This window comes from Lissotriton helveticus, chromosome 5_1 (assembly GCF_964261635.1).
Source record: "Lissotriton helveticus chromosome 5_1, aLisHel1.1, whole genome shotgun sequence".
NCBI lineage: Eukaryota > Metazoa > Chordata > Amphibia > Caudata > Salamandridae > Lissotriton > Lissotriton helveticus.
The window spans coordinates 2002186408-2002207233 of record NC_136065.1 but is presented as its reverse complement, the minus strand read 5'-3'; the positions used below and the strand labels follow the sequence as shown (position 1 = coordinate 2002207233).

The window sequence follows — 20826 nt, the reverse complement described above, 5'->3', positions numbered from 1 at the left end:
ATCGGGCACATACCCCAGTTAGGGCCCTGGGCTCACTGTGCCACTGGAATCAAGCTATCCTGTCTGAAGAGGGGTGAAACCCCAAAACCGGTCCTAGGATGCTTGTTTCCAGTCCAGGGAGGACCTGGCTTGGCAGTTCGGGCTGGACTGTACCCATGAGGCACAGAGCCAAGAGGGATTTGCATATAGCCAAGTCTAAACTGGGGTGGATGGGTGAGCAAAAGAATGATGGATTTAACCCAGATCACTTGTCTGGGGGTCATTTCTTCTTCTCTCTCTGCGCCCCAAACACACTTAAAAAAAAAACTTTAATAAGCATGGCGCCGTCTTCACGGACACCGCACTATGCAATGCAACAGGTGTTGCTTTTGGTATTGTAAATAAAAATGCCTTTTAATTTTTTTAAGGCATTGCCATTTACAATATCAATAGCTCAAAATAATGTAATTGCGAGACCTATTGCATTGTAAATGCTGTTTTAATGGTTGTCTCAACAAGTTCTCCATTGTGCTTAGATTGGCATCTCAACAACAGTCACTTTGCCTACATGCAGCTCTGTACTATGCTTGCAGTACCTTCTCCTCTGAGTTAAAGTTTCGATAGTCGCCTCATGTCTGTGTCTATATTGGTCTCACAAGGTAGCTGCCTTCAGAGCCTGGCATTACTAAGGCATTACTTACATTTTAATATTGAGAAATATTTTTACTTTAAGACAGTGTTTTTATTAATGACCAGGGAACAGCAGCAACCCCAACAGTATCGTTTTAGCAATAAACATGACAAAACAAAACAAACATTCACAAAGCCAAAAGGCTGGCAGCCAGCATCGTACCTATTGGCTTTCTCAATGCTTGTTCTCTATTGTTTCTGTAGTCACCTCTTAACTGGCCTTTGTACATGATTTTAAGTCTTGCACAGAGATAGCTGGACCTGTCTTGACAGCATCTTGTAATCAAGCAATGTACAAGTAAAGAATTCATCTAGATAGTGAAAATCTTCATCAATTGGTCTATTGTTCTCTCATTCATATTTTGCTTCTGCTACAGCATACAACGTAGTGGAATCAGTCAGCCCACTTCAGCATCATACAACGGCCCAATATGAAGCATTCACACCGCTCTACTGCGATTGTTCCTTTGAAAATGAAACTTTTATTGCTAAAGTTTGGGCGTCATGGTTAGGCAACGGCATGTTTGTTTTGTTCCTTATTTTTGTGGCATATGCTGGCAATAAAAAAAAGTAACAAAAGATAAAAACGCATGAGTTTATCAATGTAAGAACTATTGGCTTTGCCTATGCTTGTTTTTTCCATAGCTGTTGGTGCTAAGTGACGCCATGTCATATGTGATTAAATCAGCTGGGAGGGTTGAGGAAGCTGTGTGCCCTTTTCTTTCCCCAGGGTAAGAGCAGAAATTATCAAAGGAAAAAGGGGGACACTTGTAACACTTTTAAAACCGTTGGTTTCAGGAAAAGTGATTGGAAACCCTCAAAGAAATCAATGTAAATTGGGGAGTGCGGTATATGCGTTTCATCCGCCCCACATTGAAGTCATGGCAGTTATCATTGGGTCTTCCAAAAAGTGATAGGTGCCGACCTCAACCAGAGGTACCTCCAGTCGCAAAGTGCAGTATCAGAGATGGAGGATTTATTCCCACAAAAAGGTGTACAAAGCAAACTTTACAAAAAAGGAAAAAATCTTTAAAAGGAGGAAAAAACACCCAAAAAGTTTAATAGGGTGTGAGCTCCCTCAGATTTAAAAAATATTCATACTGAAAAAGATCGAGTTACTAGATCTATTGGTATTGGTAAATTGTCGACATGTTTCAGCTCCTTTGGCCCTAAGGGTCTATGAAGCTTTCGTCTAGACTAACAAAACGTGTACTGATACTCACACGATTTCAATTGGTCATTCTTTACCAATCGTGATGCTAGGATCAGCGGTCATTATTTTTCTGAAAGAGAGTGATAAATAGACATACAACAAATCGCAGTAGTCAATACAGTTTAGTTGTGCTGCAGGGATAATTTTGTCTGCATCATCTGTTTTTTGTGGGACAATTGTTTTTTCAACATTTAGTCATTAACATTTTTATAAATAAGCTTTTGTGCATTTAGTTGGATTAAGAAACTGTGTGAAAACGACATCTAGGACAATGGCAGTAACACAACACAGGGCGTTTAGGAGACAGGGCCCTCTGTGTCATGTTCGGTCTTTTTATCAAAATCACATTCGAAAAATGTGTCATGTTTGTTCTGTATCTCGCTGTAACGAAGAGGCAACATTTAAAAAAGCGAGAGAGGTCTCAATACACAGCGCTACGAGCATATAGAGAAGCGGCGGTTGTTTTGTATCTACCACCGAACGGTATTTTAAAAGCACTTGCATGGTACTAATGTGGTTGTTTTGCTTAATGCATGAGTATAGGGTTAAATGCCCAGGGTCCCGGTTGTATTTGCAAAGCATATCGGTTTGAGAAAATTAGTTTAAGGAAACGGGCTGTGTTAAGCTCATTCAGCTACGTTGTTCCCAGTGTCAAAAGAGGACAAATAAAGAGGATCCTACCTGTATTCTGTGAACGTTTATCTCCAACGGGGTTTCAGCTATTTAAAGCGCAGTGCTGGGTGGAGAAGGAGACCAAATAAATGTACATGTCGGCTCGCGCATCTTACCGGGGAAAGTTTGCAATGTGAAGACTCCATTACCCGCGGCGAGGCTGTTCCTCAGAGTGGTGCTGACTCTGCCCCCGGATGTCAATGGAGTGTCAGGGGCTCCGTTTATTTAAAGGTACAAGCCTTGTTTGCGGTCCAGTTCTTAAAGGAACCGTAGTGTAGAAAAGAATTTCATTTACAATTTTGAGTTTACATTTTCATGATTGGGTTGCTTTTTTGTAAATTTTCATGATTGGGTTGCTTTTTTGTAAAAAAGATCAGAGAAAGGGATTTAGGATATAAACTCCCTGAAATGCTGGTTGTTAAAATAGTGAATATTGCAAAGTATGGTATTGGTACCACAAAACACAGAGATTCACGACAGTTGCTGGTATTTCATTTTTTGGCAAACTGGTGCCACGGGACGGAATCGTTAGGACCATGTTCATAAGTGGCAAGTCGGTCCACCCACCTTTGTTCCTTTTCATGTAAAGTTTTTTCTGGGTTGCGTGACTTGTCTATGAGCATTTCAATTACTGTCCATTGCAGTTCATCACAGGTGTGGTTCGGTTCTATGAAATGCGAGCATAGTTTTGTTGTGTTCTTTTTTAGTCTGATGTTACTCCTATGCTCCCCAATTCTGGTTTTTACTTTGCGGCAGGTCATCCCTATGTATTTCTTGTTACAGGGACAGGTGACCATGTAAATGACGTGGGAGGAATTGCAATTCGTAAATTGCCTCTGTGTACAAACCAGTGTTTCTGATAATTGCAATGTTTTTGTGGCTGTGGTTGTTTTGCACAAGACACATGTGCCGCAGGGGTAATGTCCCGTGAGGGGTGTCATCCTCGCATCTCTCATTATAGGTAGCATAGGTTTGTAGGTCGGCCGTGTATGCACCAAAACATCTTTTAAATTCTTGGTTCTTCTGTTGGCAAATCTGGGTTTTGGCCAGTCAAATCTGCCAGTGTTTAGAATGTGCCAGTTTTTTCTCACCATTTTTTGTACCTCATAGGTGGAGGGGCTGAAGGTAGTGACACATGTGGTTAGGTCTTGAATTGGTTCCTTTTGGTGAATTTGCAAAAGGCAGTCTCTGGGCTGGTTGCTGGCTCTTTTTTTACACCTTCGAATAGTTTGTTCAATGTAATCTCTATCCTTTAGTTTTGCACTAAGTTCTTGCGCTTGGATTTTATAGTCTTCATTTTTTGTGTAATTCCTCTTTAGCCTTAAAAATTGACTATAAGGGAGATTATCCCTCAACGGCTTTGGATGGTAGCTTTTGTATGATAATAAGCTATTCTTAGCTGTTGGTTTAGTGAAAGTCTTGGTATGTAAGGTGTTATTTTCCGTGAAGATTGTAAGGTCCAAAAAATCCAGTTTGCTGTTATTGGACGTATGCGTAAATTTGAGCCAGGGGTCTAGTTCATTAAGCCAGACTGTGAATTGTTCTAGGTCTTGATCTATGCTCCAAATCAGCAGGATATCATCAATATATCTCTTCCAGTATAAAATACTGGAAGAGAAGGGATTTGATTCGTGTAATACGAATTTGTTTTCCAACTGACTCACGTACAACCCAGCCACCGAAGGAGCAAAGGCACTGCCTATCGAGGTGCCATGGGTTTGCAAATAGAGCTTGTCTTCGTAGGCAAAAAAATTCTCTTTTAGGGCCAGTTTACAACATTCAAGGACGAAGTGCCTTGGTGTATTGTATTGCCAGTTTTCCATGTAGAGGACGTCTTCAAGCATCTGCATCGTTTCGTCTTGATGCAAACTTGTGAACAGGGATTCAACATCTAGACCCACCAGTAACATTGTTTCTGGGTCAAACTGTTTTTCTCAGATTTGTATCAGTAGGTCTCGAGTGTCCTTTAGATATGTTGGAGTTTTCTGTACCAGCGGTTTGAGGAATTCATCAGCGAATTTTGATAAGGGTTCTAATACTGACCCTATTCCTGAAACTATAGGTCGTCCTGGGGGTGGCGACCTGTTTTTGTGGGTTTTTGGGAGCGAATAGAAGTAGGGAGTTTTTGGTTCCCTAACAACTAGGAATTCCGCTTCTTTTTTCGATATCCACATTTTTGTTTCAGCCTCAAAAACCATCATTGATATGGTATTTTGGAGTCTCAATGTAGGGTCCTCTATAATCCTTCTGTAAAATCTCGTGTCTGACAGAAGGGCAAGGCATTGTTGGTTGTAGCCCGGCTTGCTTAGGATAACCGTGCCTCCACCCTTATCGGCTGGTTTTATCACAATTGCTACATTAGTTTTTAGTGCCTCTATTGCCAGACGTTCCTTTTTTGTCAGGTTTTGGAAGGGTTTTTTTGGCGTCATCTTATCCACCCCTTTCAGGAGTGCTTGTTCAAAAGTTTGCAATTCAGGTGGAACACTAAAAGGTGGGGGATTGAAAGAAGATTTGTTCCGAAGGTTTGTATCCCCTTCCTGTGGTGTTGAAGTGCTGTTCGAGAAATACGCTTTTAGTCTCAGAACTCTGCAGAATTCAGCCAATTCTCATTTCAAATTGAAGTTATCCATTTGGGGGGTCGGGACAAAGCCCAGGCCTTTGTTCAGGACTCTCATTTGATCTTCTGTTAGTTCAGTGTCTGAGAGATTAATAATCAGTGATTTGTCTTGCTGGTTGACGGTTGTGCTGCTGCCATGCTCCGGGTCTGCACATTCCTCTGTTGATCTTGCCAGGTCACGGGCTTTCTTTTTCCTCGGGATTGGTTGCGGCCTCTGGATAAAAAAGCCTGTTCTTGTTGCCCTTGGTTTTGCGGTCCAACCATTTGGTGGTCCGGCATTTGAGGCATCTGTTGCATCCCTTGACTAAATGGGTCCATCCAGCCTCCATATTGAGGGACAAATGGTTGGTAATATGGTAAATTATAACCTGGATAATATGGTCGTTGCCACCGGTTCCCCCTTCTGGGGCGTTGGTGTCTGATGGGCAGTGCCTTTGCTCCTTCGGTGGCTGGGTTGTACGTGAGTCAGTTTGAGAACAAATTCGTATTACACGAATCAAATCCCTTCTCTTCCAGTATTTTATACTGGAAGAGATATATTGATGCTATCCTGCTGATTTGGAGCATAGATCAAGACCTAGAACAATTCACAGTCTGGCTTAATGAACTAGACTCCTGGCTCAAATTTACGCATACGTCCAATAAGAGCAAACTGGATTTTTTGGACCTTACAATCTTCACGGAAAATAACACCTTACATACCAAGACTTTCACTAAACCAACAGCTAAGAATAGCTTATTATCATACAAAAGCTACCATCCAAAGCCGTTGAGGGATAATCTCCCTTATAGTCAATTTTTAAGGCTAAAGAGGAATTGCACAAAAAATGAAGACTATAAAATCCAAGCGCAAGAACTTAGTGCAAAACTAAAGGATAGAGATTACAGTGAACAAACTATTTGAAGGTGTAAAAAAAGAGCCAGCAACCAGCCCAGAGACTGCCTTTTGCAAATTCACCAAAAGGAACCAATTCAAGACCTAACCACATGTGTCACTACCTTCAGCCCCTCCACCTATGAGGTACAAAAAATGGTGAGAAAAAACTGGCACATTCTAAACACTGGCAGATTTGACTGGCCAAAACCCAGATTTGCCAACAGAAGAACCAAGAATTTAAAAGATGTTTTGGTGCATACACGGCCGACCTACAAACCTATGCTACCTATAATGAGAGATGCGAGGATGACACCCCTCACGGGACATTACCCCTGCGGCACATGTGTCTCGTGCAAAACAACCACAGCCACAAAAACATTGCAATTATCAGAAACACTGGTTTGGACACAGAGGCAATTTACGAATTGCAATTCCTCCCACGTCATTTACATGGTCACCTGTCCCTGTAACAAGAAATACATAGGGATGACCTGCCGCAAAGTAAAAACCAGAATTGGGGAGCATAGGAGTAACATCAGACTAAAAAAGAACACAACAAAACTATGCTCGCATTTCATAGAACAGAACCACACCTGTGATGAACTGCAATGGACAGTAATTGAAATGCTCATAGACAAGTCACGCAACCCAGAAAAAACTTTACATGAAAAGGAACAAAGGTGGGTGGACCGACTTGCCACTTATGAACATGGTCTTAACGATTCCGTCCCGTGGCACCAGTTTGCCAAAAAATGAAATACCAGCACCTGTCGTGAATCTCTGTGTTTTGTGGTACCAATACCATACTTTGCAATATTCACTATTTTAACAACCAGCATTTCAGGGAGTTTATATCCTAAATCCCTTTCTCTGATCTTTTTTACAAAAAAGCAACCCAATCATGAAAATTTACAAAAAAGCAACCCAATCATGAAAATGTAAACTCAAAATTGTAAATGAAATTCTTTTCTACACTACGGTTCCTTTAAGAACTGGACCGCAAACAAGGCTTGTACCTTTAAATAAACGGAGCCCCTGACACTCCATTGACATCCGGGGGCAGAGTCAGCACCAGTCTGAGGAACAGCCTCGCCGCGGGTAATGGAGTCTTCACATTGCAAACTTTCCCCGGTAAGATGTGCGAGCCGACATGTACATTTATTTGGTCTCCTTCTCCACCCAGCACTGCGCTTTAAATAGCTGAAACCCCGTTGGAGATAAACGTTCACAGAATACAGGTAGGATCCTCTTTATTTGTCCTCTTTTGACACTGGGAACAACGTAGCTGAATGAGCTTAACACAGCCCGTTTCCTTAAACTAATTTTCTCAAACCGATATGCTTTGCAAATACAACCGGGACCCTGGGCATTTAACCCTATACTCATGCATTAAGCAAAACAACCACATTAGTACCATGCAAGTGTTTTTAAATACCGTTCGGTGGTAGATACAAAACAAACGCCGCTTCTCTATATGCTCGTAGCGCTGTGTATTGAGACCTCTCTCGCTTTTTTAAATGTTGCCTCTTCGTTACAGCGAGATACAGAACAAACATGACACATTTTTCGAATGTGATTTTGATAAAAAGACCGAACATGACACAGAGGGCCCTGTCTCCTAAACGCCCTGTGTTGTGTTACTGCCATTGTCCTAGATGTCGTTTTCACACAGTTTCTTAATCCAACTAAATGCACAAAAGCTTATTTATAAAAATGTTAATGACTAAATGTTGAAAAAACAATTGTCCCACAAAAAACAGATGATGCAGACAAAATTATCCCTGCAGCACAACTAAACTGTATTGACTACTGCGATTTGTTGTATGTCTATTTATCACTCTCTTTCAGAAAAATAATGACCGCTGATCCTAGCATCACGATTGGTAAAGAATGACCAATTGAAGAATACCGCACAAATCGTGTGAGTATCAGTACACGTTTTGTTAGTCCTGACGAAAGCTTCATAGACCCTTAGGGCCAAAGGAGCTGAAACATGTCGACTATTTACCAATACCAATAGATCTAGTAACTCGATCTTTTTCAGTATGAATATTTTTTAAATCTGAGGGAGCTCACCCCCTATTAAACCTTTTGGGTGTTTTTTCCTCCTTTTAAAGATTTTTTCCTTTTTTGTAAAGTTTGCTTTGTACACCTTTTTGTGGGAATAAATCCTCCATCTCTGATACTGCACTTTGCAACTGGAGGTACCTCTGGTTGAGGTCGGCACCGATCACTTTTTGGAAGACCCAATGATAACTGCCATGACTTCAATGTGGGGCGGATGAAACACATACACCGCACTCCCCAATTTACATTGATTTCTTTGAGGGTTTCCAATCACTTTTCCTGAAACCAACGGTTTTAAAAGTGTTACAAGTGTCCCCCTTTTTCCTTTGATAATTTCTGCCATGTCATATGTGACACCTTCAGCCAATGCTGATGTATTACCCAATATCACTTTGTGTGCTCTTTTCTTTGAGCATGTAAAAGGAAACTGCATGTGTCATAATGCAATTTGCTGGTAGGTTCTGAATATAACCCAAGACTTCCCAGCAATGTTAAACAAGACGTTTTACAGCTGAGTTCTTGTTTTTTTTTTTTTTTTGCAGAGTTTTATATAGCGCGAACTAGACCCGAACTGAATCAGGTATCAGAGCGCTTTACATATTTTCCAGTTACGTTACATGAGGATACACTTTCATTTTTTAGGCACGGGGAGATTAAGTGATTTGCCCAGAATCACAGGCGGTTTTTGGCGTCGTTACCGAGACTCGAACCCAGATCCCCAGGTCCGAGGTCGAGCGCCCTAGCCGTTTGCTCGCTCTTCACTTCTTCCTAAATAAGTAACATTAAGTCACAGCCAATCATTTTGTGTCATGCGGCGAGGCAGATTTCAAGACTGACTCAATCCTTCCCTCAGTGTTTATGAGAGAAGAAGGCCCTTGGGCACCAGAGCTCAGTCTCTGTGTTCCAGAAGTAGGAGCATGTGTGTTTTTTTCTTCCTCAGCTGCTCCCTGCAGGGCACAAACTGAGTTTGTGTTTGCAATTCTATATAGCGCAAACATGAATGAGCACCAGTTACATTACACACGGTCAGATTTCTTTTTTAACACGTGCAGATTAAGTTATTTTCCTAGAATTACAGGATGTTGAGCGGACGCCAGGACTTGAACCTAATTTCCTAGCGGACAGATGTGGCTGCAGCACCCCACCCATTTGTGATATTACTACTCACCTGTAATGACAGTACACGCAGTAACCTTCCCTGAAGTTAGAGACCGTAAGTTACATTATACACAGCTGCTTTCGATGGTTGCAGAGCGCTCTCACCTGCGCTGCAGACAGTCTATTCACTCCCGTCCTGTCACCGGCAGGATCCGCAGCGCCCCCGGATTCTTCCCGCCATCGTTGGGTCCTGGACCGAAGAAGGGCCGCAGGGTGGGGGGGAAGGAGGCCCCGGAGAAGGTGAAGAGCAGAGACCGGTCATCCACGTTGTACCACGAGATCCTGCCCGCCTCATAGTCCAGAAAGAGACCCACAGCCCTGGGGGACACACGGGGTGTCAGGAGGTTGGGAGAGGAGGTGCCAGCTAGGTATTCACCATCACTGAGCCCCACAGCCCAGACCTCAGAAGATGGTGGGATCTTATCCTTCCTGGTTACCGCCTCGTCACACACCCCCAGCTCCCAGTCCGTCTTGTCCCCCACCTCCACCTCCCAGTAATGCCTCCCTGAGCTCAGCCTCTCTCTCCCCAGGACCACGAGGTATTTAGTGAATCTCTGGGGCGTGTCGGGCAGATCCTGTGCTTTGTCGCCGCGCCTCACGCTCCTTCCGTCCTCGGACAGGACGAGCCTCGGATGAGCAGTGTCCGGATCCAGGGTCACCGCAGCTGTGAAACAGGGAGAAGCAGAGGTCAGCGCTCAGCAACCACTTTGTCAAAAACTTTCATGTTTCAGTTAATTAAAACCAGAACAATACATTTACTAAAACCGACTGCTGCAATTAAAAGAAGTTGTTATCCTAAAAATCGTAAAAACCTTTTCTTTCTACTATACTTACTTTAAAAAAAAAAGGAAGACATTTTTAACGTGCATAGTTTGCAGTTTAGTAAGTCTGGAGCATTAATGAATCCCTGAAAAGTGTTCCTCTCAATGTTCTGATATTATTCGGCGTTGTGTTCAGGAGTACGGTCTGCTTCTGAGTTGGCCGGCTTATTTGCTTGTTGCGAGCAGGGCACAGGGTTACTTTTTAGTTCTTGTGCATGAGCTGAGAGGAACTTTATTAGTTGGCAATTCAATGGAGTGTCAGTTGGGTCCAAGGTCGCCTTAATTGCCGATCTGCATGTTCTTATGCCTCTAGTGTTCATGGCTTTCTTTAGGAAAGTGACTCGTGCTTGAGATAAATTCAGACAAATACAGACATGGTGGACAAGGTCCTCTTTACTGCTCCCACATAGTCTTCAGTCTTTAGGCCCATCATGGACCCAAATTGGCTGGTCCATGGTGGATGGAAATTTGCCCAGACGCAGGGCCATTAATCGTAGTTTTCTGTGGGCAGAGAACGTGATAGTTAAGTATGGTCCTGGGGTAAGTGATCTGTAATTGGATATTACAATCCATGCATGTTTTCTCATGCAAAAGGTGGTTTTGTCTGCTAGCAACGAGTGGAGCTTTGCTGATTTATTTATAGCTTGCTTAAAGGCCAGGTAGGGCAGATTACTTTCCCAGAGTTCTCTTGTGCAAGTGTCTGTTAGAGCCTTTTTTAGGTATTGGTTGTACGGGAACTTTGAGTCTTCCTCGATTTTGTCCCACAGAGCCTTATTCAGTTCCAAGACTGCTATGTTTTGTTTTAAGCTATACCATTGATTGATGGTTGCATACTTTTTTCCTAGCATTTCGTTTGTTATCCCAAATTCTAGTCTGGTCTGCGCTGGTGAAGCTCCCTGATGGATTTGAAAGACTCTTTTGTAGATTGCCACTTGTACTTTGTTTAGTAGGTCAGCGTCTTTCCCATGGAGAGCTGTGCTGCCGTATGATAGCGTAGGTAGCGCTTTGGCTTTTATTGTTGCCAGTAGAGGTTTGAATGATGGCCCCTTGAGCTTTTTTTTTTTTTTTAAAAACCTTTATTGTAAAGTGCAAATATGGGTACAAGTATGGGCCTACAACCATTCGGGCCGGCCGCTAAAGCATGTAAAATAGCATATGCAAATCAGGAAACAGAGGTCAGTTACCAAGAGGTCAGGCAAAATACAGGATCCAGCTCGGTGCACACAGAACGTAGTCAGGATACAGCCATTTTTCTTTTTTTGGAAGAACGAAAAACAAAAGAGAAACAAAACAAAACAATTCTCAAGGCGGAAGTATGATTGACAAAGTCGTGCTCCAACCAGGGTGGGGACCATCAATACAGGAGAAATATCAAGTAAATAATGTAAATAGTTAGGGTGGGGGAGACATCGTGGGGAAGTCACAAATCAGGAAAAATAGCAGAGTCATCCAGGAATGTCGGATCAGGGGGATAGGGAAGTATCCCGGGCTTCTTCAAGGGGGGGGGGGGGGTGCAGATGTTCCCTCGATATGCGTTCCATTGACCCCACACTTTGGTCCACCCCCTAGGTTTACCCCTAGCCGAGTACACCGTCTTCTCTCTAAACATACACCAGTCCATATTCTCCTTCCATACTGACACGGTGGGGGGCCGTTGGGAACCCCACAGCTGTGCAATATCCCGCTTTGCGATCATGTTCCCAAGGGCCGCCCACCGGGCCTGAGCAACGTTGTAATCATTTGGTTCCCACACATTCAACAAACATCTCCGAGCCTCTGGCAGCAAAGCGACTCCGGTGACACTCTCCATTACAGCTTGTATTCGCGTCCAATACTCAGCCACCTCCCGGCATTCCCAGATAATATGGAGGAAGGTAGCACTCGAACCACACCCACGCTTGCATAACCCATCCGAAGAGAAGCCCATAGCTACCAAACGAGGACCAGTAACATACACCCGGTGTAGAATTTTAAGCTGGACGAGACGGAGACGGGCGGGAATGGCGACCTCCTTCGGGGAAGACAATGCTGACTGCCAATCTTCGTCGTCCAATTCCAACCCATCTCGGTCCATGACTCCCTGAGGCGCACAAGGAGGTCCGCCCGACTGTTGATTAACTTCTTGTATATCAAGGAGATCGTGCTATCGGGCAGATGACCATCAAGTATACGATCCTCGAGCGCGGAGGAGTCGGGAACAGTAGTGTTGGCAGCGAAGACTGATGTCAAGGCGTGGCGGACCTGTGCATACCTAAAAAACTCTCTTTCACTCAACTCATATTCACGCTGAAGTACCTCAAAGGTTTTGACCGCCCCTTTCGACCAAAGGTCACGCACTTTACTTATACCAATCATATCCCACCTCTCGAACCCTTTCGTCGTCCAGAGACATCCCAATCTTTCAGAAGCATACAGAGGGGTCGCAAGTGTCAATCGATCACTCCATCCGACGGCCGCATTGGCGGCCTTCCACACATTCACCGCAATCTTGGTGGGTCCTGTCAGATTCTTCGCGGCCAACCGGGAATAGAGCGCTCTGTCATAGTCTCCGCCCGGCAGCTGGAACTTGTCCATAACAAAGGCCGGATTCGGGCTGGGTGAATACATAGCGTGATTGATTGCGGACAACTGGGAGGCCCAATAATACCGCCTGATATCCGGGAGCGCCATGCCCCCGTCATACCAGGGGAGGGTGAGTTTCACGAGGGCGATTCGCGAACGTCCGTCCCAGACGAGCCGCCTCTGCAGACTTTCTACCTCCCGAAAGTAGCTTGCCGGAATGATGTCAAACGAGTTCTGGAGTGCGTATAAAAACCGGGGCAGAGACATCATTTTAAAGAGTGCGGCCCGGCCGAGCGGTGACAACGGCAATCTACGCCACCGAATCACGTCTAGTTTCAACATGCGGAGAGGAGGAAGGAGATTGTGCTCAAAGCGGGCAGCCGGATCCAATGATATAAAAATCCCCAAGTATTTAAAGCCGGAGTGGGAAATTTGAATGGGGAATCTACTTGGCAATGGAGGAAGACCGCCCGAGATAACATACACACAGGACTTAGACCAATTAATATCCAGGCCAGAATTCTTGCCGAATGAGGTGAGATCATCAAATAGGACATTAAGGGATTTACAAGGGGAGGTAAGGTACAAAAGAATATCGTCGGCATACAACGAGACGCGGTCCTCTAAATCGGGGGCCCACTGAATGCCCTTTATCGACGGTTCCCATCGAAGCCAGGCAGCGAGCGGCTCCAGTGCAAGGGCAAAGAGCAGGGGGGACAGCGGGCACCCCTGTCTGGTACCCCTCCCAAGGGTGAAGGATTTGGACACTCGACCGTTAACCACCACCTGGGCCAGAGGATCCTTATATAACCGTTTCACCCACCCGACAAATTCTGAACTAAAACCGAATTTCGCGAGGGCGGCCCAGAGATAAGGCCTCTCCATCGTATCAAAGGCCATCGAGGCGTCCAGCGAGGCCAAAATGTCCGACTCAAACAGAGACCCCGCCCTCGCGAGAACACCATGCAAGCGCCGCAGGTTAAGAGCAGTGTTACGATGCGGGATAAAACCGGATTAATCCGGATGGATCAAGTCTTGGATCACCGTGAGCAAACGATTGGCAAGAACCTTGGCAAGAACCTTAGGTTCAGCGTTCAATAGGGAGATGGGCCTATACGATGCGCAGCGGTCCCGAGGCTTGCCCTCCTTGGGAATCACCACGATTGTTGCCAAACGCTGGTCACAGGGGAGGGTGCCGAGGTCACGCGATTCCCTGAACAGATCGCGAAGATATGGCGCAACTTTATCCGGGCGCAGTTTGTACAGCTCAATAGGCAAGCCGTTCGGGCCCATAGCCTTACCCGAACGGAGAGATCGAATCGCAGTCGCAATCTCGTCTGCAGACAACGGGGCATCCATACACACCCGATCCTCCTCGGAAAGGCAGGGAAGCGCAATGTCGCGTAGCAAGAAATGGGAATCGGTCTCATCCCTTTCAGACACCGGGGAGTAGACAGCACTAAAATAATCAGCAAAGCATTCCACAATTTCAATCGGGTCAGTCACACTCTCACCATCCGAAGTCTGAATGACAGGGACCACACGACTCGCCCTCTCCCTCTTGTCCAGCCATGCAATCAATTTACCCGCCTTATCCCCAACATCGTACAGTCTACCCTGCTGTTCCCTGTATAACGCCTTGGCAGCATCCGTAACAAGGGATTTATAATCAAACTGCTTCAAACCAAGGGCATGAAGCTTGTCAGGGGTAACACCCGATACTAGATCGGCCTCCAGGTCTGATATTTCGGCCTCCAGACTCGCCACCTCCCAATTCCTGGCCTACTTAGTCTCAGCGATTAAGGATAGGGCCTGCCCACGGATGACAGTCTTGAAAGCCTCCCAACGGGACACCGAGGAGGAAACAGACCCCTCGTTCTCCAGGAAGTAGTGGTCTAGGGATTTGATCAAGTGGGTGTGGGTCACAGGATTATGCAAATACCAGGGGTTAATAGGGGCGACCCGCCCCGCAGCGTTCACTGGGGCGATACAGAGCCAAAGTGGCGAGTGATCCGAGATGCCCCGGGGCAGGTGTCTGATTTCCCTAATCGAGGAGGACTGGACAGCGGGGATGAGGAAATAATCAAGTCTAGAGAGACTTCCATGAGCCCCGGAGTGAAAGGTGTATTGACTCTGTGTCGGATGCATCAGCCTCCAGCCGTCAACCAGTCCAAAGGTATCCAAGAAACCACTGAGCCACGACTGGGAAGGAAGAAAATCCCTGGGGGGGTGACGATCCATCGTTCCGGAGAACACAGAATTAAAATCTCCACCCACCAGAAGAAGACCATCAGGGAGCTCCAGCAGCACACGACCAATATCAGAGAACGTAGAGGTCTGGAGACCCGGGGGAACATACACAGAAAGCAATGAAAGAGTCTTACCCTCCCACCTACTCATGAGTGCGGCGTAGCGCCCCCTATCGTCCAGGATTATGTCGTCAATCTCCAGGGGGAGAGAAGACCGAACCAAAATACCCACCCCTCTAGAGCCCGTGGTGAACCCGGAGTGTGCAACCAATCGGTAGCCCCACCTATTCATAGCATGACACATATTTCCCACTAAATGCGTATCCTGCAAAAGTACCACATCAGGAGACAAACGCCGCAAGTACTGCAGTACAACACCTCGTTTTATACGATCCCCCAAACCGTTGACATTCCAAGATATTAACCTCAACCCACTACCCCCCATCCCAACAAGTAATGCAGGAGTCACCCCACCGAGAGCAGGACACTTGAGAAAGAGAAAAATACAATACGTCGCCTTGAGAAAGAAAAACACTCATACCCCCCCCAACACCCGTTACAACTCCCCCCACCCTGCACCCCTGCAATAGACTAAATAGCCACCCCAACATGCAGTGTGCCTGTCGCCCAAACAATCCCATTCTACAAAAAGACACTGGAGGAGGAAAAGGGCCCCGTCCCTCCCGCCACTCAGAAGGGAACATCAGTAAAACATAGTATAAAAGTCAATAGAACCCAATGAGCAATGCACAGTGTCCGGAACCCAGGGGCCGAAACATCACTCCTGCAAAGGCTCACCACCCTTGGCGCCACCGGGGTGCTCAGTCAGGTCGTTCCGGCCAGGCAGGGAATCCAACCAGTCACTCACATTCTCTGGCCAATCGAAGAAGAATGTCCGTTCCTCATACTCCACACAAAGTCTGGTAGGGAAAAGCATGGTGTACTTCAATCCTAAGTCCCGTAGACGTCTCTTAACTCCACGAAAGCCCATCCTCTGTTTCCGGACAAGCTGAGTAAAGTCCGGGTAGAAGTTCACAGTGGAATTCTCGAATTTCACCGGGCCGCTCACCCTCGATGCCTGCAGGATAGCATTACGGTCCCTGAAGTGGAAAAGTTTGGCAACGATAGGCCGCGGCGGTGCGCCCGGCTTAGGCTGTCCACCCGGGACACGGTGGGCGCGTTCCACAGCAAAGAACTTGGACAGTCCAGAAGGGTCAAGATAGTTCTGTACAAGGTCTTCAACCAGGAGATCAACAGAATGACCCTCAGGATTCTCCGGAACACCTATGACGCGGATGTTATTGCGTCGTGCCCTGCTTTCAAAATCCTCCAGCCGATGGGACAAGAGAGCATTCGCCGCTTTAAGATCACCAAGTTCGGTCTGAAGGTCCGACACATCGGTCGTGAGGCTAGAGGTCTTGAGGTCCAACGACTTCACCTTCTCGTTGGTCTTAGACAGATCGGCTCTAATCAGGGTGACATCGATGGCGACCGTGTCGATTTTATGAGCGAGAGCCTCATATTGCTGACCGATGGTCTCCTTCATGTTGGTAATGGCGCCCATGATGTCCTGAAGGGACAAGTCCGTAGGGGAGATAGAGTCCTCCTTCGCGTCCCCCAGGGTATGGCCGATGAGTCCAGGGGGTCCTTTAGGCTGGGTAGATCGGTCCATAACATTGGACTGGACCGGCCCGAAGGGGCGCCTTAGTTTTCCGTTTCTCCGCGTCTCCCCTGGCGGTCATGTTGGAGGCAATGCCCCAAAGGGGCCCGCGAGACCTGGTGAAAATGGCCGCTCGCGGGCCGGGCACCAACAGTCAACCGATGTGAAGTTGTGCGGCCAAGACAGAGACAGAGGCACGACCTGACCCAATCCGTGCAGGCGGTAAAGTCTCATTCACGCTACAAAGAGGCTGGACAGGTCCCTGGCCAAGCGGAGCCTTCTCGCAGTCCGACCATGCCAGGCGCGGAAACGAAACCGAAAACTGGGATGAGGCAACTGGGGGTAACCCCTCTGCCGTTGTTGTTCAACTCGGTCCCGGCCTCACACGCCACCAAGTCCCCGGTGCGCCGCAGGATGGGCCCGGAAAGTTCGAATTGACGTAGTTTCGGTTCCCCGGGTCCAAATCAAATTCTGAAGCGAGTAAAGGGATCAGCCCAAGTTCCTCTACAATATTCCGTTCAAGAATTCAGGATATCATCAGGATAAATAGCAAAGAGCGGCGGGGGTCCGGAGAGCTCTGTGCTCACGCGGCCATTTAGGGTGCCCGCGTAGCTCCTCCACCCCCTTGAGCTTTCTTGATCAGGACCTGAAGGCGAATGAGAAGGTGTTTGCTCTCTGAGAAATGTAGGCTTTTTGCTGCTGATGGTGGTGCCGGTTATCGAAGTAGAACCCCAGGTAATTGTAGTTAGATACTACTTCTAATTTTTTGCCCTCCAGTTGGAATTGTTGTTTGCAACCACTCACAGCAGTAATTACTACTCGCCCAACCACGGAGCACCCACTGGCAGGTGCTCACAACCAGTGCTTAATTTGTAAACGAAAATAAGTGCCAGGAATGTCATCAGGAGGCCACTGCAGCTTGCCCCACACACTGCCCATGGCAGCGCTGCCATTGATTGGAGCAACACAACTGCTAACCAACGCACTCCTACAAGTGTGACACATCAGATTATTCCAGGCCTTACAGTGGCTTGGGTGGCAGGTGATAGTACATTGAATTAATAAGTGATTGCTGTTGTGGTCATCTCAAAAATAGCCAGACAGCATGTGCAAACTGTCACAAGCGCCGGTGTTGACAATTAAGTGCTGGTGCTGAGCACCGGAAACCACACGCTCAAATTAAGCACTGCTCACAAGCGCCTTGTAGCCATAAACATTCTATCAATAAATCAGACAAGCCTTGCACTTTCCGGATGGCTTCTTTACCAGAAATAAATAGCTCTAATACTTAAAAATAAAATGACAGAATCCAGCTCCGGAGAGCAGTCCGAATGGCAGGATCTCTGTTGCCTGGCGCCTGGTTCTAGACTGCCGGTTCTGGGCTCTAGCATTGCTGGAAAACGTTTCATATCACAAGAATAACTTGTACAACATGTAAGTAAACAGGTTCTCAATATAATCAGCACAGGTAACTGATTTAAATATAATCCGCTATGAAAGTTATTTGTAAAGAGTTAAAAAAGAATGGGAACCCCTCAGTGTCCCAGCCCTCACGATTTCACACTACTATTCCAACATTACACCCATTATACCCTCTTTTCCAGAGGCTGTGCAGATATCTGACTATGTTGTGTGTAGGGATTGAGGCTGTTTAGAGACTTGATTATACTGTGTATGAACTGAGGCTGTGAAGACTGGACTATGCTTTGTAGGGATTGAGGCTGTGCAGAAATTGAATTACGCTGTGTAGGGATTGAGGCGGTGCAGAAATTGAACTATGCTGTGTAGGGATTGAGGCGGTGCAGAAATTGAACTAGGCTCTGTAGGGATTGAGGCGGTGCAGAAATTGAACTACGCTGTATAGGGATTGAGGCGGTGCAGATACTGGACTCTGCTGTGTAGGGATTGAGGCGGTGCAGAAATTGAACTAAGATCTGTAGGGATTGAGGTGGTGCAGAAATTGAACTACGCTCTGTAGGGATTGAGGCAGTGCAGAAATTGAACTACGCTCTGTAGGGATTGAGGCGGTGCAGACATTGAACTACACTGTGTAGGGATTGAGGCGGTGCAGATTGGACTCTGCTGTGTAGGGATTGAGGCGATGCAGAAATTGAACTACGCTCTGTAGGGATTGAGGTGGTGCAGATACTGGACTCTGCTGTGTAGGGATTGAGGTGGTGCAGAAATTGAACTAAGCTCTGTAGGGATAGAGGTGGTGCAGAAATTGAACTACACTCTGTAGGGATTGAGGCGGTGCAGAAATTGAACTACGCTGTGTAGGGATTGAGGCGGTGCAGATTGGACTCTGCTGTGTAGGGATTGAGGTGGTGCAGAAATTGAGCTACACTGTGTAAGGATTGAGGTGGTGAAACATCCAGCTGGTGCCTACAGAGAGTGTGTGTGTGTGGCTGTGTACGGAATGGGGGGTTGTGGACTGTGGAGAGTGTGGTTGTGCACTGACTTACGTTTTCTTCATAGAGAGGCTGACCGAGAGCCAGGGTTGCAGCGCAGTGCTCAATTTGTGCCGGTGGTTTTCAGTGCTCAGCACTGGCACTTAATTGTCAGCTCTAGCTACAGTCCACCACATGGTGGCACTGTCTGTTTGTAATTTTGAGATGAGCACAACAACCATGTTTATTAAGTCATTATACATGGGAAATTAATATTACCAGCCTCTCAAGCCATTATTATAGCCGTGTGGGGCCTGAAATAGTCTAATTTGTCACACTTGTAGGAGTGCGATGGTTAGGTGTTATGTTGGTACAGTCACTGGCAGCACTGGCAGGGTATGGGTGGTGCATACTTCAGTGGCCTTCCGAGAAGGACCCTGGCACTTCATGTTTTACAAATTAAGCACTGGTTGCAGAAGTGCGGGTACAATTTTCAATGTGGGGTGTCAGCCACCGACGTCACCCCAATAGAGGCACATGGTCTGTGAGAAATCCACCTGGTGCTGACACAGGGAGCTTAGAAATTGGCTCCACTACAGTATATGGTGGATGCTTCCCGGATCCAGTGCAGTATTCAGATAGTATTTCCTGACGCATATATATTACTAAATGTGGTGTGGCAGAGTAATGCAATATATCAATGTCATCAAAGCCCTTAGAGAGGACAGTTGAAGGCAACTAAATCACCCAAAGCAACCTATGGGCTGTAAACTCAGTTGTGACTCAGGAGAAGCAAGTTCCTGATCACTTTCAGTAGCTGCTATTGGTTTAAAGCCAAGGCTGGAGATCCTGGTGTCTGACATGAACAGCCCTGTGGTATGAGGCCTGCTACCAACAAGTGTACGAAGGATCGGTCTATGTAAACATGTGAAATGAGTCAGGTGGTCTCAGACCCACTTGTGCTAGGTGTGTGTTCCATATTTGGGTATTAGTGCACCTAATCACAAAAATATCCTCAACACTTTGGAGAATGAACTGATTTTGTCTCTGACTTGCGGGAATCCTGCAATCCCCTGTTCTCGAAAGCACAGAAGGTGTACAAAATGAAGAGGCAGGGAATCAATTTACATTGCCAATGTGATTTAGGGAGTTCTCTGCATAATTCTGTAGCTCAAGCTGTAATAATTCCCATTCCCCACTAAAGACCCCTCTTCAGCAGGCACCAATCCCCAAAATAAATGGCAGAAACAGAGAGTGACCGCAAGAAATCATCCAATAATTGACCATTTATAGCCAAGTCCCTGATGCACTAATAATAATAATCTTTATTTAGATATAAAACATATCTTTAAAAGAATTTACAAATTCACAGCCTGACCAAATATTAGGTTAAAAACTTCTAAGAAATTACAACACAAATATAGATATAAAAACACAATCCATTAACAATCATTATAAAAACAGGGATTTTGTCTCAGAATATATTTTATAATCACAAAAATTGAAACATGGCACCAGCTTGCATTGGGTATCGCCAGATTATGTTTAACCTTACTGAGAATAATGCCAGTTATTACTGATTTCGGTTAGAGAAAAAAATTGAGCACTTTAACATGGTCTCCTTAAGTTAAAGGTGTAATATGCTTGCTGGACAAATTTTGTAAATTTTATATTTAGCACTGTATTTTCCGGGTTTACAGCTGCCATGATGGCTTGCCTGCAAGTCCGAACCCCCAACCTGTTCCATTCTAATTTTAGTCCGGACCTACGTTCTGTATTAAGGGCTGGGCAGAGGCAACTTACATGCAACATGGTTTCCTCTGTTTTCCCACACCCTCTACAGGAGAGATATTCCGATGTACGTCGCCATG

The 20826-nt window shown here is 46.0% G+C and overlaps 1 protein-coding gene across 1 annotated transcript in view; it reads right to left on the bottom strand.

The window, feature by feature from the left end:
• LOC144756162 (E3 ubiquitin-protein ligase TRIM39-like) overlaps positions 1–20826 on the bottom strand; it is a 274405-nt gene that overhangs the window by 44146 nt on the left and 209433 nt on the right. The window contains exon 7 of the mRNA XM_078645741.1: positions 9379–9937. Coding sequence (XP_078501867.1) covers positions 9399–9937 — 539 coding nt within the window. The 3' untranslated portion in view covers positions 9379–9398. The remainder of the gene's footprint in view (positions 1–9378; positions 9938–20826) is intronic.